Source organism: Nicotiana tabacum, chromosome 1, assembly GCF_000715075.1.
Source record: "Nicotiana tabacum cultivar K326 chromosome 1, ASM71507v2, whole genome shotgun sequence".
Taxonomy (NCBI): domain Eukaryota; kingdom Viridiplantae; phylum Streptophyta; class Magnoliopsida; order Solanales; family Solanaceae; genus Nicotiana; species Nicotiana tabacum.
The window spans coordinates 16,905,364-16,918,869 of NC_134080.1; the positions used below are offsets into that span (position 1 = coordinate 16,905,364).

The following is a 13,506-nucleotide window of genomic DNA, read 5'->3' on the forward strand; positions in this document are numbered from 1 at the left end:
TGTTATAGTATCTATGTATTGTAGGTTATCTTAGAGCTGTTGAGAAATTTGATGGAATGGTCAATTGGCCATAACCCGTTTATGGAAATTAATGAAGCATTAATCACTCGAGAAAACCATTAATTGCCAATGGAATTGAAGCGGCATCTTCTTGGAGTCCTAGTGTGACAGCGCTGACAGCAAATTTATAATTAAATTAATTAGTAACAGATAGGGTTGAACTTGTGCACTTAACCAAACTAAATAATTTAATAAGCTACGTGATAATTGCATTTGATTCCAAACAGATGGCCACCAGTCACATGCATTTAGTTTTTTGTCGCTTTCTTAGTTTTAAAGAATTGACATTTCATTAAACTACTATTATTATCTGTTAATCTCAAAAACCCATAACTAAGTTTTCAGGAAAGATAAGTACACGAGTACAACACAAAGCAAAAATTTAGGTGCCTTTCACATGGACTTGGCTCACTTTTAATTTGTTGTTTCCTTCTTTACCAACTGTTCCAGCCACCCCAAACATGAAAAGAGTAATTTCTTATAATCTCGCAGTATTTATACAACTAATTAAGTTATTTATATATAAATATCTATAATAAGTACTAATGAGTAATCTGATAAAATTAATAATAGTAACTTGCTTTGTCTAAAAAGATATATAACTTAATTTAAAAAAAGAAGAAGTTATGTTGTAGATTTGATTTAACCAAGTAGTAGTTTATTATTATATATTCAGATGACACATGGATAAATGTTCATAGAAAAGGACATGGTTAATTAAGACAACAAGGTAGCAGCATATATAATCGCGTAATTAGCAATCAAAGCTATTGAAAGTTTCTAAAAATCACTATTCTCTTGCCTTGATCTTGAAGAACTCAAATGTGCATGAGTATTCCTTGTCGTCTTATGGATATATTTGCCTCTGGGAAGTTTATGCCGTAGTATATGAATATTGATAACGCATATGGTTTTCCTTGTCATCTTATGGGTTGGCTTATGGTCTGTGACTCTGTGTGATCAATTGATAAGAATAGCATCTATGAGACATGAATTATTTGATGATGGCGTTGGGTTAGAAACTTCGGAAGTTGACAAGAGCTGGGGCCATAGCTAGAAATTAAAGTTTATCAGTTTAATTTGAATTAGTCTTCGAACTTATAACTTATTTCAAATAAAAATTACTGGATTCGTCCGAACCGGTAACTAACATTCTGCCCTCAAGAGAATCAACAGGGACAGCCATTTTCGGCTGCTCGTTTCGTATCTTGAAAAAATAGTAGGCTTAAGTAATATAATAAGGGTCTAGTCAATAATAGCTATGCTATTACTCTACTGATTTAAGGCCTCCGCTCTATCCCAAATACACATTTTTTCGGGTTCATCTTCGATTGATATTTTCTTAACCTTTCGAAAACCTTACATAAATTTACGATGTGATCGGTTCTTCCCTTTGAAAAGACTACCAAATCGTCTACCATCAGGAGGATCAATGATACTCATCAATCGAAAGGATGTCATCGTTTTTTGGGTTAGCCAAGCAAGGAGAAAGAGGAGGAGGCTGATGGAGCCGACAAAGAGCATCTCTAGGAATTCGGCCAAAAAGAGGTCATGCGAGGGAGAAAAAATTACTGAAGTAATACTACAAGATTGGGGACCAGAAGAAGAATACAAGCAAAAATAAATTGGGAAAGTGCAGAAAAACTGTTATTGTTGTCTTTTGGCCAATCAAACAGTGGTGCAATTGTGCAAAGGAGTGAAAGAGAGAAACGCTCGTGGCATGGCCGCTGCAATTTTGTGGCAGTGCAGCCCCTAAATTGTGTCAGCGCTATCTTCGCGTCTTTTCTTTCTAAACTCTGCACGCTCTCATCTCTCATATTTAAGCGGTCAAACCCCACGTCCATGATCCACCACCCTAACTTCTCCATCTAGGAACCATAGCTAGCGCTTGGACATAGATTTGATTGAAACTTGAAAAATGAGTTTAAAGTTGTATTTAGATATATATTTTTTGAAGAAAATTTGAAGTTTTGTGAGTAGAAGAAAACAAAATTCACCAAAAAACTACCCTAAAATTGAAAATTTTTGAAATTTTTTTCCCCAAAACATGATCATATTTCATAAACAAATAATATTTTAATTTTTTTTTTATGAAAAAATAAAGCCAAAATTTATGGGCAAACTGGGAGCGTAGTGTTCTCATATCCACTCTAAATGAAAGGTCTCGGATTCAATTTTTCGCAATGAAAAAAAATCTTAATAGAGAATACTTTTTCTTTTAATAGTTTTACATGGTATGAATCCCAAAGTAAATATCGGATAGCGGGTAGAAGACCAAACAAGAAAAGACTTCCCCACCTAGGGGTTATTTACCTAAGTGGTGAAAATTGTAAGGGGTTATTTGGTTACTCGACAAAATTATTTTAGGATGATAATGCACATGAACTATAATATTGGATTTGATAATTCTTAGATATTTAGTCTATAATTTATTTGATTTATTGTATTAAAGAGTAGAATAAATGATAGAATTTAAGATATGTGTATGAGTCCAAATTTGACCGACCTCAACCTATGATGAGTACGACCAATGACCGACTACCTTCGAATCGGCGTCCCGAGGGAGACGACCTTAAGGCAAAAGTAGAAACTGTACGACCCTTGTAGAAATGTAAGCCCATTAGGAGACATTAAGAATATTCCGTCGAATATTCCTTGTATTTTTATTTCTTATAATTCCGAATGTTTTCTCTCTAGTATATAAGGGAGAAGACAGGACCTTGTAAGGGAGATATATTCTGGAAAACTTATCAATCTCGAACAAAAAAAAAAAACTTGGCAACTCTTTTCTCTTTACTTACTATTATTCTAGAGATTATTATCTTCAGCTACGATTTACCCCTTCATCTTTGATTGATTTGTCTAAAAAGGTTTAACATCTTTTGAGTCAAACAATATGTATTTAGTTATACCCTTGGATATATTTTATTTCTAATTTTAATCTTGATCTTCTTAATCACATTTTGTGGCAGAAGAGCAATTTTGTTATTTTACTAGTTTTGTATAGGTATGGGTAATCCTTAAATGAATATCTCACACGCTACATGTGTTATAAAATTATACCAATATTTAAGTAAGCAATTATAATAGTAGTATTACTTACATCGAACTAAATTTTTGTTAGGACCGAAAAAATCAGGTGTCATGCGGAAGCTAGCAAAGCAAACCCTCAACGACGATAAATCAGACAACAAAAGAGAAATATACCAAAAGAGACACAAATATTTAACGTGGTTCGATCAATTGACCTACGTCCACGAGTGGAGATGAGCAATCCACGATAATAAAAGAGAGTACAAAATATCGAGAGAACAACCTCACGAAGAGGCAAATACAAGTGACACACTAACACTTATCCCGTAAAGTTCTCCCCCTAAACACGACTCTCAAATCCGTATGGCTACATTGTGGATACTGCTGAATGAGAAGGACAGATCTTCAATTTATAGAACTCCAATCATTTTCCTACAAGGAAAAGGACAAGCCAAATATGGAAGAATTATATTTTCCTCTAGGAAAAGAAAAACCCAATTATTGTAAATATGTTGTCCTTTCCTTCATGAGATAGGAAAACCAATTATGATAAGAAAATCTGGACAAACACCTAACAATTCTCCTCCTGGCCTGAATTTCTGATAAAATAAACTTGATCCACCTTCTTCACATAGTCTTCAATATGTCACATCTTCATATCTCCACCACAAAGTTTGTCTCAATATGCGTAGCACAACAGTCAAATTTCTCAGACAATTTTATACGATGATTATGAAAATAATTCTAGTAACCAAAAGAATCCTAAGAGATTTCGAGCTGAATATATAATATTTCTTACCATCATACGAGAGCCAAACTTTAAAAAAAGAAAAAAAAACCTTTGTTTTCTAATGCCTCTATATGCCTTGCCTTTGAAGCCGAAAAACCAAGTTAAACTTGCACAAAGATATTAGAGATAACTAAGAAGATAAAATCCAGGATTAATTGGGTGCCCAAAATCGTTTTTGTTATGATAAATATCACATTATGGTGGATGTCTACTCTTCTTCCGTGATCTTCATCTCAAATGCTTAATGACATATTCAATGACATATTTTGTATGTTCAATGACATATTCCATGACATATTTTCTTCACTTTTTATGCCTATATAAAGGCCTTGTAATAGATAGGAAAATACACACAATTGAAGAAGAAATAAGAATCTCTCTTCCTCTCTTTCTATCTATATCTCTTAGTTTGTTTTGCTTTTTCTATATTGTTATTTTGGGTTATATTTTATAGCACGTTATCAGCACGAGGCTCTACCATCTCAAGAAGATCTTTGAGAAAATTAAGCAAATATGGATATCTTTCAAAGCAAACTTGGATCAAAGTTCAATTATAAAAATATTTTCTTAATTGATTCATGTACGACACATACAATATTCAAAGAGAAGAAATATTTCTCTCATTTAAGTATGTGTAAGGCAGATATTACTATAATTTCTGGTAGTAGTAATCTAATTGAAGGCTCTGGAAGAGCTACTATAACTCTGCCTATGGGAACAATAATTATCATTGAGAATTCAATGTTCTTCTCCAAGTCCAAGAGGAACTTGTTGAGTTTTAAAGATATCCGCAAAAATGGATTTCATATTGAGACAATAGATGAGAATAATATGGAATATTTCATCGTTACCAAGAATGTCTCTGGCCAGAAAAGAATTATTGAGAAGTTCTCATCTTTATCTTGTGGCCTGTATTGGACAAAAATTAGTGCAATTGAGGCACATTCTATCTTAAACCAAAAGGTTACTGCTTACAATACTTTTGAACTTTGACATGATCGATTGGGCCATCCTAGATCAATTATGATGAGACGAATCATAGAAAATTCAAATGGGCATCCATTAAAGAATTTGAAAATTCTTTTAAATAATGAATTTTCTTGCACTTCTTGTTATCAAGGCAAGTTAATTATAAGACCATCACCAACAAAGGTTGGGATTGAGTCCCCTACGTTTTTAGAACGTATACAAGGGGACATTTGTGGACCTATTCACCCACCTAGTGGGTCGTTTAGATATTTTATGGTCTTAATAGATGCATCCTCTAGATGGTCTCATGTATTCCTATTGTCATCTCGCAACCTCGCGTTTGCAAAATTAATGGCACAAATAATCCGATTACGGGCACAATTTCCTGATAATCCAATTAAGTCTATTAGACTTGATAATGCTGCTGAGTTTTCATCCCAAGCATTTAATGATTATTGCTTATCAATTGGGATAAAAGTGGAACATCCTGTAGCTCATGTTCACACTCAAAATGGCCTTGCAGAGTCTTTAATTAAACGTGTGCAATTGATAGCAAGACCGTTACTCATGAAAACGAAGTTGCCCACTTCTGTTTGGGGTCACGCCATTTTACATGCAACAATGCTAATTCGTCTCAGACCGACAAATTATCACAAATATTCCCCATTGCAATTAGTTTTGGGTCATGAACCTAATATATCTCATCTAAGAATTTTTGGATGCGCTGTATATGTGCCTGTAGCACCCCCATATCGCACCAAGATGGGTCCCCAAAGAAGGTTAGGAATATATGTTGGGTTTGAATCACCCTCCATTATTCGTTACCTTGAAACATTAACGGGAGATTTGTTCACTGCTCGTTTTGCAGATTGTCGATTCGATGAGGCATTTTTCCCAAAATTAGGAGGAGAAATTAGTGAAACAAAACGTGAAATTTTGTGGAAAAATACATCATTGTCTCATCTTGATCCACGTGCATCTATTTGTGACATAGAGGTGCAAAAGATTATCCATTTGCAGAAAATAGCAAATCAAATGCCAGATGCATTTACGGATTTGAAAAGGATAACAAAATCACATATCCCTGCAGAGAATGTTCCAATCCGTATTGATGTCCCTATTGGACAATCTTCTAGTGTCATAGCTAATGAGTCAAAAGCACGCCTAAAACGTGGCAGACCATTAGGTTCCAAGGATCGAAATCCTAGAAAAAGAAAAACAAATGATCAAGATGACACTACGAGTGAGTCTCATAAAGAAATTCACGATTTAACCAATCCTGAGATTCATGAGGAAATCAATGAGCCTGAGACTCAAGAAAATAAGGAACTATCAATAAATCCAATCGATATTGAGACAAATTTGAATCGAATGGATATAGTGACAGATTACATCTTTGCATATAATGTTGCATCTAGCATTATGCAAGAAAGTGAGGATCTTGAACCTCAATCTGTTGGAGAATGTCGACAAAGACTTGATTGGCCAAAATTGCAAGAAGCAATCCAATTAGAGTTAAGTTCACTTGCAAAACGTGAAGTTTTTGGGCCTGTAGTCCAAACACCTAATGGTGTTAAGCCTGTTGGCTACAAATGGGTCTTTGTACGCAAAAGGAATGAGAAAAATGAGGTACAAAGATATAAGGCACGCCTTGTTGCACAAGGATTTTCACAAAGGCCTGGTGTCGATTATGAAGAGACATATTCTCCTGTTATGGATGCTATAACATTCCGTTATCTCATTAGTTTTGCTGTCCATAAACAGCTTGACATGCATTTAATGGATGTAGTTACAGCCTACCTTTACGGCTCACTTGATAATGAGATATACATGAAAATTCCCAAGGGATTTAAAATGCCTAACGCATAAAATTCAAATTCCCAGGAAACATTTTCAATCAAATTGCAAAGATCTTTGTATGGTCTAAAGCAATCAGGAAGAATGTGGTATAACCGTCTTAGTGAGTATTTATTAAAGGAGGGTTATATAAATGATGCCATTTGTCCATGTGTTTTTATAAAGAAAACAACATCGGAATTTGTTGTACTTGCCGTATATGTTGATGACATAAACCTTATTGGAACTCCTACAGAACTCCAAAAGGTAACTGATTATTTAAAGAAGGAATTCGAGATGAAAGATCTCGGAAAGACAAAATTATGTCTCGGTTTGCAAATTGAACATTTGACAAATGGGATTTTTGTTCATCAATCTGCCTACATTAAAAACGTATTGAAACGGTTTTACATGGATGGAGCACATCCATTAAGTACTCCGATGATTGTTCGTTCACTTGATGTGAATAAGGACCCGTTTCGACCTCAAAAAAAGAATGAAGAGCTTCTTGGTCCTGAAGTACCATATCTTAGTGCAATTGGTGCACTAATGTATCTTGCTAACACTACAAGGCCTGACATAACTTTTTCGGTTAATGTCTTAGCAAGATATAGCTCTGCTCCTACAAGGAGACACTGGAATGGGATCAAACACATATTGCGATATCTAAAAGGGACTACCGATATGGGCTTATTTTATGGCAATGATTGCAATCCCGATCTTGTTGGTTATGCCGATGCTGGGTATTTATCTGACCCGCATAAGGCTCGATCTCAAACAAGTTATGTATTTACATGTGGCGGCACTGCCATATCTTGGCGATCGACTAAGCAATCAATCGTAGCTGCTTCTTCTAATCATGCTGAGATAATTGCTATTCATGAAGCAAGTCGAGAATGTATTTGGTTGATGTCTATAATACATCTTATCCGAGACAAATGTGGTTTGAAGTGTGAAAAACTACCCACAATTTTGTATGAAGACAATGCAGCATGCATAGCCCAATTGAAGGGAGGATTTATAAAAGGAGATAGGACAAAACACATTTCCCCAAAGTTATTTTTTACACATGATCTTCAAAAGAATGGTAATATCAATATGCAACAAATTCGTTCAAGTGATAATATGACTGATTTGTTCACCAAATCTCTACCAACATCAACCTTCAAGAAACTGGTGTACAAAATTGGGATGCGAAGACTCAAGCATGTGAGTTGATGCTCTCATCAGGGGGAGTTAATACGCGTTGTACTCTTTTTCCCTTACAAGGTTTTGTTTCACTGGGTTTTCCTTGCAAGGTTTTTAACGAGGCAACCAAAAGGCGTATTTCTAAACATGTGTACTCTTTTTCCTTCACTAGGATTTTTTTTCATAGAGTTTTTTTTCCTAATAAGGTTTTAACGAGGCACATTATCTTTGGACATCCAAGGGGGAGTGTTATGATAAATATCACATTATGGTGGATGTCTACTCTTCTTTCATGATCTTCATCTCAAATGCTTAATGACATATTTTGTATGTTCAATGACATATTCCATGACATATTTTCTTCACTTTTTATGCCTATATAAAGGCCTTGTAATAGATAGAAAAATACACACAATTGAAGAAGAAATAAGAATCTCTCTTCCTCTCTTTCTATCTATATCTCTTAGTTTGTTTTGTTTGTTCTATATTGTTATTTTGGGTTATATTTTATAACAGTTTCTATATTTTTGCACAAAAAAGCACTGATCTATTTACTTAATTTCTTTTGGGAAATTTTTTACACTAGGAAAGCCATTGAGAGTATGTATTTTCTCACATCAACCTAGCTGGTTAAACCTGTAATTAACTTTTTTGTGACTGTCATTATTTTATTGGGGTCACTGGTTAATCATGAAATGGAAGGTCGAATATTTGCATTTGTTGGTTGTCTAATTATCTAATTGTAATGGTTGAATTAATCTCCTTAATTATTGGTGATTATATCGAACATTAGATTGCTCTCTCACCGAATTATGTTTCTGTTTCTTATAGGGAACTAGGTCCTTTTCTTATATTTTGTACTCCATTGAATTCTTTTTTCTTTTTTTTTTTATATATAAACAATTCAACAATCACTTCGTTTTGATTACATTATTAGCCCACAAGCTTCTTCGTGTTACGTGGTCAAAGTATAATCATCATAACTCTAAATCATGTTGATTTAGTCATAATAATTTATTTAGTTTTAACTGGTATCTTGGCCAGCTTGCACATCTCGACTAATTCTACAAAATATTTACTATTTTCTACCATTACAATACCGGAAAACTCTGTCGACCAAATTTAGAAAGATAAGAAGAAATCACATATTAATTTTTGCCTCCTTTATTAATTTAATTATAATAATTCCGTAGCGTCAAATACATAAAGGAGTAGTGTTAGCTAGGGCTGGCGAAGAGATGAATGGTATTATCATGTAAGGTAACATATTTATTAACGAAGTGATCCAAACATTATTGGCCATCTAGCATTATATATTTGAGGTATATTTTCAATTCATACTATATATAGCAACTGTATACATGTTGGAAAAAGAAATTTCTGGACTTTTTCTGATTTTATAATATATGTGCAACTTGATAGTCGAAGGGAGCTTTATGAGTTTGCAAAGCTGGAGCATATATATCCTCACCTTAGCTTCCTAGTCTTAGTGGCCCAACTTGTTTGTTATCCTTTTCTAGCCGATCTTTTCGAAATTTACTGATCCGACTAATACAGAACTACCGTATTATATAAGTCCTATTAAAAGTTTGTAGCGTGATTTTTACATTTCAAATGACTCAAATTCGAGATCTCTGATTAAAGACGAAACACACTCATTCATCCCACGATACTCCTTAGTCTATTGACCAACCAAAATACATATTTTGTTGCTCCATTGATTCATGATCAACTTTATGCCTTTTTTATTTTATTTTAGCAAAATGGAAAAAAATGCGAGGGAAGATATAAAGAGAAAGAAAGTCATTGAGAGGCAATTAGGACCCGAAGGGGGAAAAGGCAAGAGTTGAATTTCAAAGAATAGACTCGTGGGATGCGAGGGAAGTGACACGTATCAAACTTAGAGAAGCTTTTGTGGACCCCATGTGGACACTAAAACTGAGAAAAATTAAAAGAGTAGAGATAAGAGGGTTGCAGAAGATATGGTGCATGTGGTTCTTGGAAAAATTGAAACTTGACCAGCCCACCACTATTCATGACTTCACCCCATCCAAAAGGAACCACACAAATGCACACGTTCTTCCATTCTAGACTAGAAATACTCTTCTAATTTAATTTTGCCAGCTGCTATTTACATCTTGTTACTATCACTCTCACTTATCTTCACTTCCCTCAGTTATTTCTCTACTAGCTAATAGGACAAACCAAAGAAAAGAGAGGAAAGTCCGGTGCACGAAGTATTCGGCGTTTATACAAAACGTGAGCAAGGGCTGTATCTTAAGGAGTGTAATGTAAATAATCTTCCCAATGCAAGCATCAGAGGCTGATTATACGATTCGAACCCTTGACCAAAGGAAAGAAAATTAAGTTATGTAATGAAATATTTATGACAAGTTTGTGATAGTCAGTGCAAGAGAACATGCATCTAGCTAGGACAAATTTTTGTTGTGACATAATTAAACAAAATTGCTCTTCTAACAACTTAAGTTCGTAGAGGAGACGATCACATACTTGAAGTGAGGTCCTGGTTTTGAGTCTCACAGCCGCCACCCATAATTAAAAAGAATTTACATGTGCTTGAACGATGAAAAAGAATCAAGTCCACACGTGAGAGAGCGTCAAATTCATGAAAAATTTGTCCATCATTCTGTGACGAGAATGATGGTTCTTCACAATTATGTACAAATTTGTAATGAACATATATGAAAAACCAGTTAACTAGTAACATATATGAAGAGCAAATTAACTCCCTGCGACTATGCAAGAAGTTGTGAAACATGAGGTAATATAATATGCTAACCAAAACGAAAATAAGAAAACCTTAACCAATCAAATATCTGTATCTGAGTACGTGAAGAGAAGAAAATGTATTTTTTTTCATCTTCTTTTCCTCTTTTCATGGTCAAAGGAAAAGAAAGAAATTAATGGATTGAGACAGGCCAAAGAAAATGACAAAAAATAGGTTGAATATGCATGAAAGGTGGATATGGGGTTCTTCATATGTAAAAATAAATTAAAATTGTTCATTGATTCCCTTATAAACACCACGGGAATTAGTGAGAGAAAGAAGAGAGGACCCATCCACCGCCCAAAAAACAAAAACCAAAACTATTCCATCCGTTCTAATTTATGTGTCACTATTTAAATTTCTAGAGTCAAACAAATTTTTTTAATCGCAATTTTTTTTTTTATATTTTGAATGATTATATATTTTGCATAGTTTTTAAATATATAAATTTTCTTTCAAAAAAACATAGAGATTCTTTATTCGCATTTATAGACTCTTAAAATCTGAACGGCACCACATAAATTTTTGGACATAGGGATTAAACAAAATAAAAATAAAAATAAAAACCATATAATGTTTGATCTGAATCTCTCTTTTTCCAAGCTAAGTTTTTGGCTAACCCTAACTCAAAGCAACTACTAGATATAAGTCTTTTTCAAGAGCAAAGTACCCCCAAGATTCACTTGTTCTTGTTATACATACAAAGAAGAAGAAGTGGAATCATAGTATGATGATGAAGAATTTTGGAGCTAAGAATTTTGGGTGGGTTACACCCAAAACCCCACTTTCCCTCTTCTTTATGATGAAGACTATGAGTACCTTGATTCAATAAACAAGACCCCCTCTTTCCTCAAAAAAAGCCAGAAAGCAAGAAAGAGAATAAAAAGAAAAAATAAGACCAATAAACCCAAAGTCTACTCTCTTCCTTTTTTAAGCTTCCTCCTCCCACTATCTATCTTTACAAATCATTACAAACCCTTCCCCTTAGCTTTGCTTGTTCTTCCATTTTTCTTGGCTTCAAGATTTCCCTCTCAAGAAAAGTAGTAGAATTGAAGTTAAAGAATATATGGATTCACTAAATCATTCACTCCCACCTCCTTTCCATACTAGAGATTTCAATTTACATCAATTCCACCAGCAAAACTCAGAAGATGAACAAAGTGGAACTAGTGGCCTAAACATGTCTGGCCAAAAGCGAGAGCGCGATGACAACAACAACAATAATGAAAATTCAAATGGTGGGGAATCGAAAGACGGATTAGGTATTACAGGTATTGAACTGATCTCATCTAAAAATTTAAGTTGTTAGAAAATCGTCTTAATTATATCTTCAACAACACAGGAAATTCAGGAGAAGGAGAGATCAATAGAAGACCTAGAGGAAGACCAGCTGGATCCAAGAACAAACCAAAGCCACCAATTATCATCACTAGAGATAGTGCCAATGCTCTTAGAACCCATGTTATGGAAATTGCTGATGGTTGTGATATTATGGATAGTATTTCAAATTTTGCAAGGAGAAGACAAAGAGGTGTGTGTATTATGAGTGGAACTGGTATTGTTACTAATGTTAATTTAAGACAACCAGCTTCACCTGGTGCAATTGTAACTTTACATGGCCGTTTTGAGATTTTAAGTTTAGCTGGATCATTTCTACCACCACCAGCTCCGCCAGCAGCTTCAGGATTGACTATATATTTAGCTGGTGGACAAGGTCAAGTTGTTGGTGGTAGTGTGGTTGGTGCACTTATGGCATCTGGACCAGTTGTGATTATGGCCGCGTCGTTTAGCAATGCAGCTTATGAGAGACTTCCGTTAGAAGAAGATGAACAAAATCCTCTTCCAGTTCCAGGAGGAGGGACACTGGGATCTCCTCCTGGAAATATCGGAGGACCAGGACAACAACAACAACAACAATTGATGGCGGACCCATCTCTATTTCATGGAATGCCACCGAATCTTCTCAACTCCATTCAGTTACCTACTGAACCCTATTGGGCAACCGGCAGACCTCCATTCTAACTAGCTGGCTCTTTCGAGGAATATTGGACAAAATTGAAACGATACAGAGAAGATTAACATGACCCTACAGAAGGATGACATTCGCCATTCTAACTTGCTGAAATTCATAGAAGGGGTAATTTTCTCTTGATTTTATTTACTTGTTTAATTAGCTTAAACTCTTGGTGTCTTTTTCTCTTGTTTCTCATCATCAAGAACACTATAGCAACGAGATTTAGGAAAAGGGTTTTCGAGTTGTTGACTATCTGAGGGTTTTTTTCATAATTCTTTTCCTAATTTCAATTACATCACATGATGAATTTGAGTTTAGTTGCATTTTCAGTTAGGTTTTTTGGATTGTGAGTTTGATTATGATATGAGATGATGTGGCTGTAATTTGATCAAATGAAGTTAACTTTGTAAACTCATTGTTTGCTTTGTGAAATCTAGTTTCAACTCTTTCCATGATTGTATGAGAATTCATTTGATAGGAAAAGGACATCATTATTCCATAATCATGATCCTAAGAGTTGTAATAATAACAATGTTTATCTTGATAATAGTAATATTAAATATAATTAGCTGACAACATTGAAGAAGATTAATGAGAGTTTGGTAGCAAACTATTGAAAACAAAAGGAGAGGTATGGGCAGCATTATACTCCTAAGTTTAATTTCCAGCTGCATTTTCTTTTTCCCCAAAAATCAGACATTTTAAATTTTTTACCATTATACTTCAAGAATTTCAGAATAATTAGGGTTTTTAGGAATGAAGAAGGAGACATGAGTTACATTTGGATACTGGATTGCACGTGCATCAGTTACTGAACATAGTTCTTTT

The 13,506-nt window shown here is 34.5% G+C and overlaps 1 protein-coding gene and 1 non-coding gene across 3 annotated transcripts; both read left to right on the top strand.

Annotated features, from left to right (window-relative positions):
• The first annotated feature begins 11,263 nt into the window (after positions 1-11,263).
• Positions 11,264-12,995, top strand: LOC107760482 (AT-hook motif nuclear-localized protein 22-like). 2 transcript variants are annotated; one of them, XM_016578537.2, is made up of 2 exons: positions 11,264-11,926; positions 12,007-12,995. In XM_016578537.2, the coding sequence occupies exons 1-2, from the start codon at positions 11,731-11,733 to the stop codon at positions 12,684-12,686; spliced, it is 876 nt and encodes a 291-aa protein (XP_016434023.1). In that variant the 5' UTR covers positions 11,264-11,730; the 3' UTR covers positions 12,687-12,995. The 2 variants fall into 2 exon arrangements, with proteins under 2 accessions (XP_016434023.1, XP_016434022.1); XM_016578536.2 differs by having other exon boundaries at positions 11,267-11,935.
• On the top strand, positions 12,694-12,795 carry LOC142165022 (U6 spliceosomal RNA). Its single transcript, XR_012696063.1, has one exon. It is a non-coding gene; the product is annotated as a U6 spliceosomal RNA (small nuclear RNA).
• Positions 12,996-13,506: the final 511 nt, after the last annotated feature.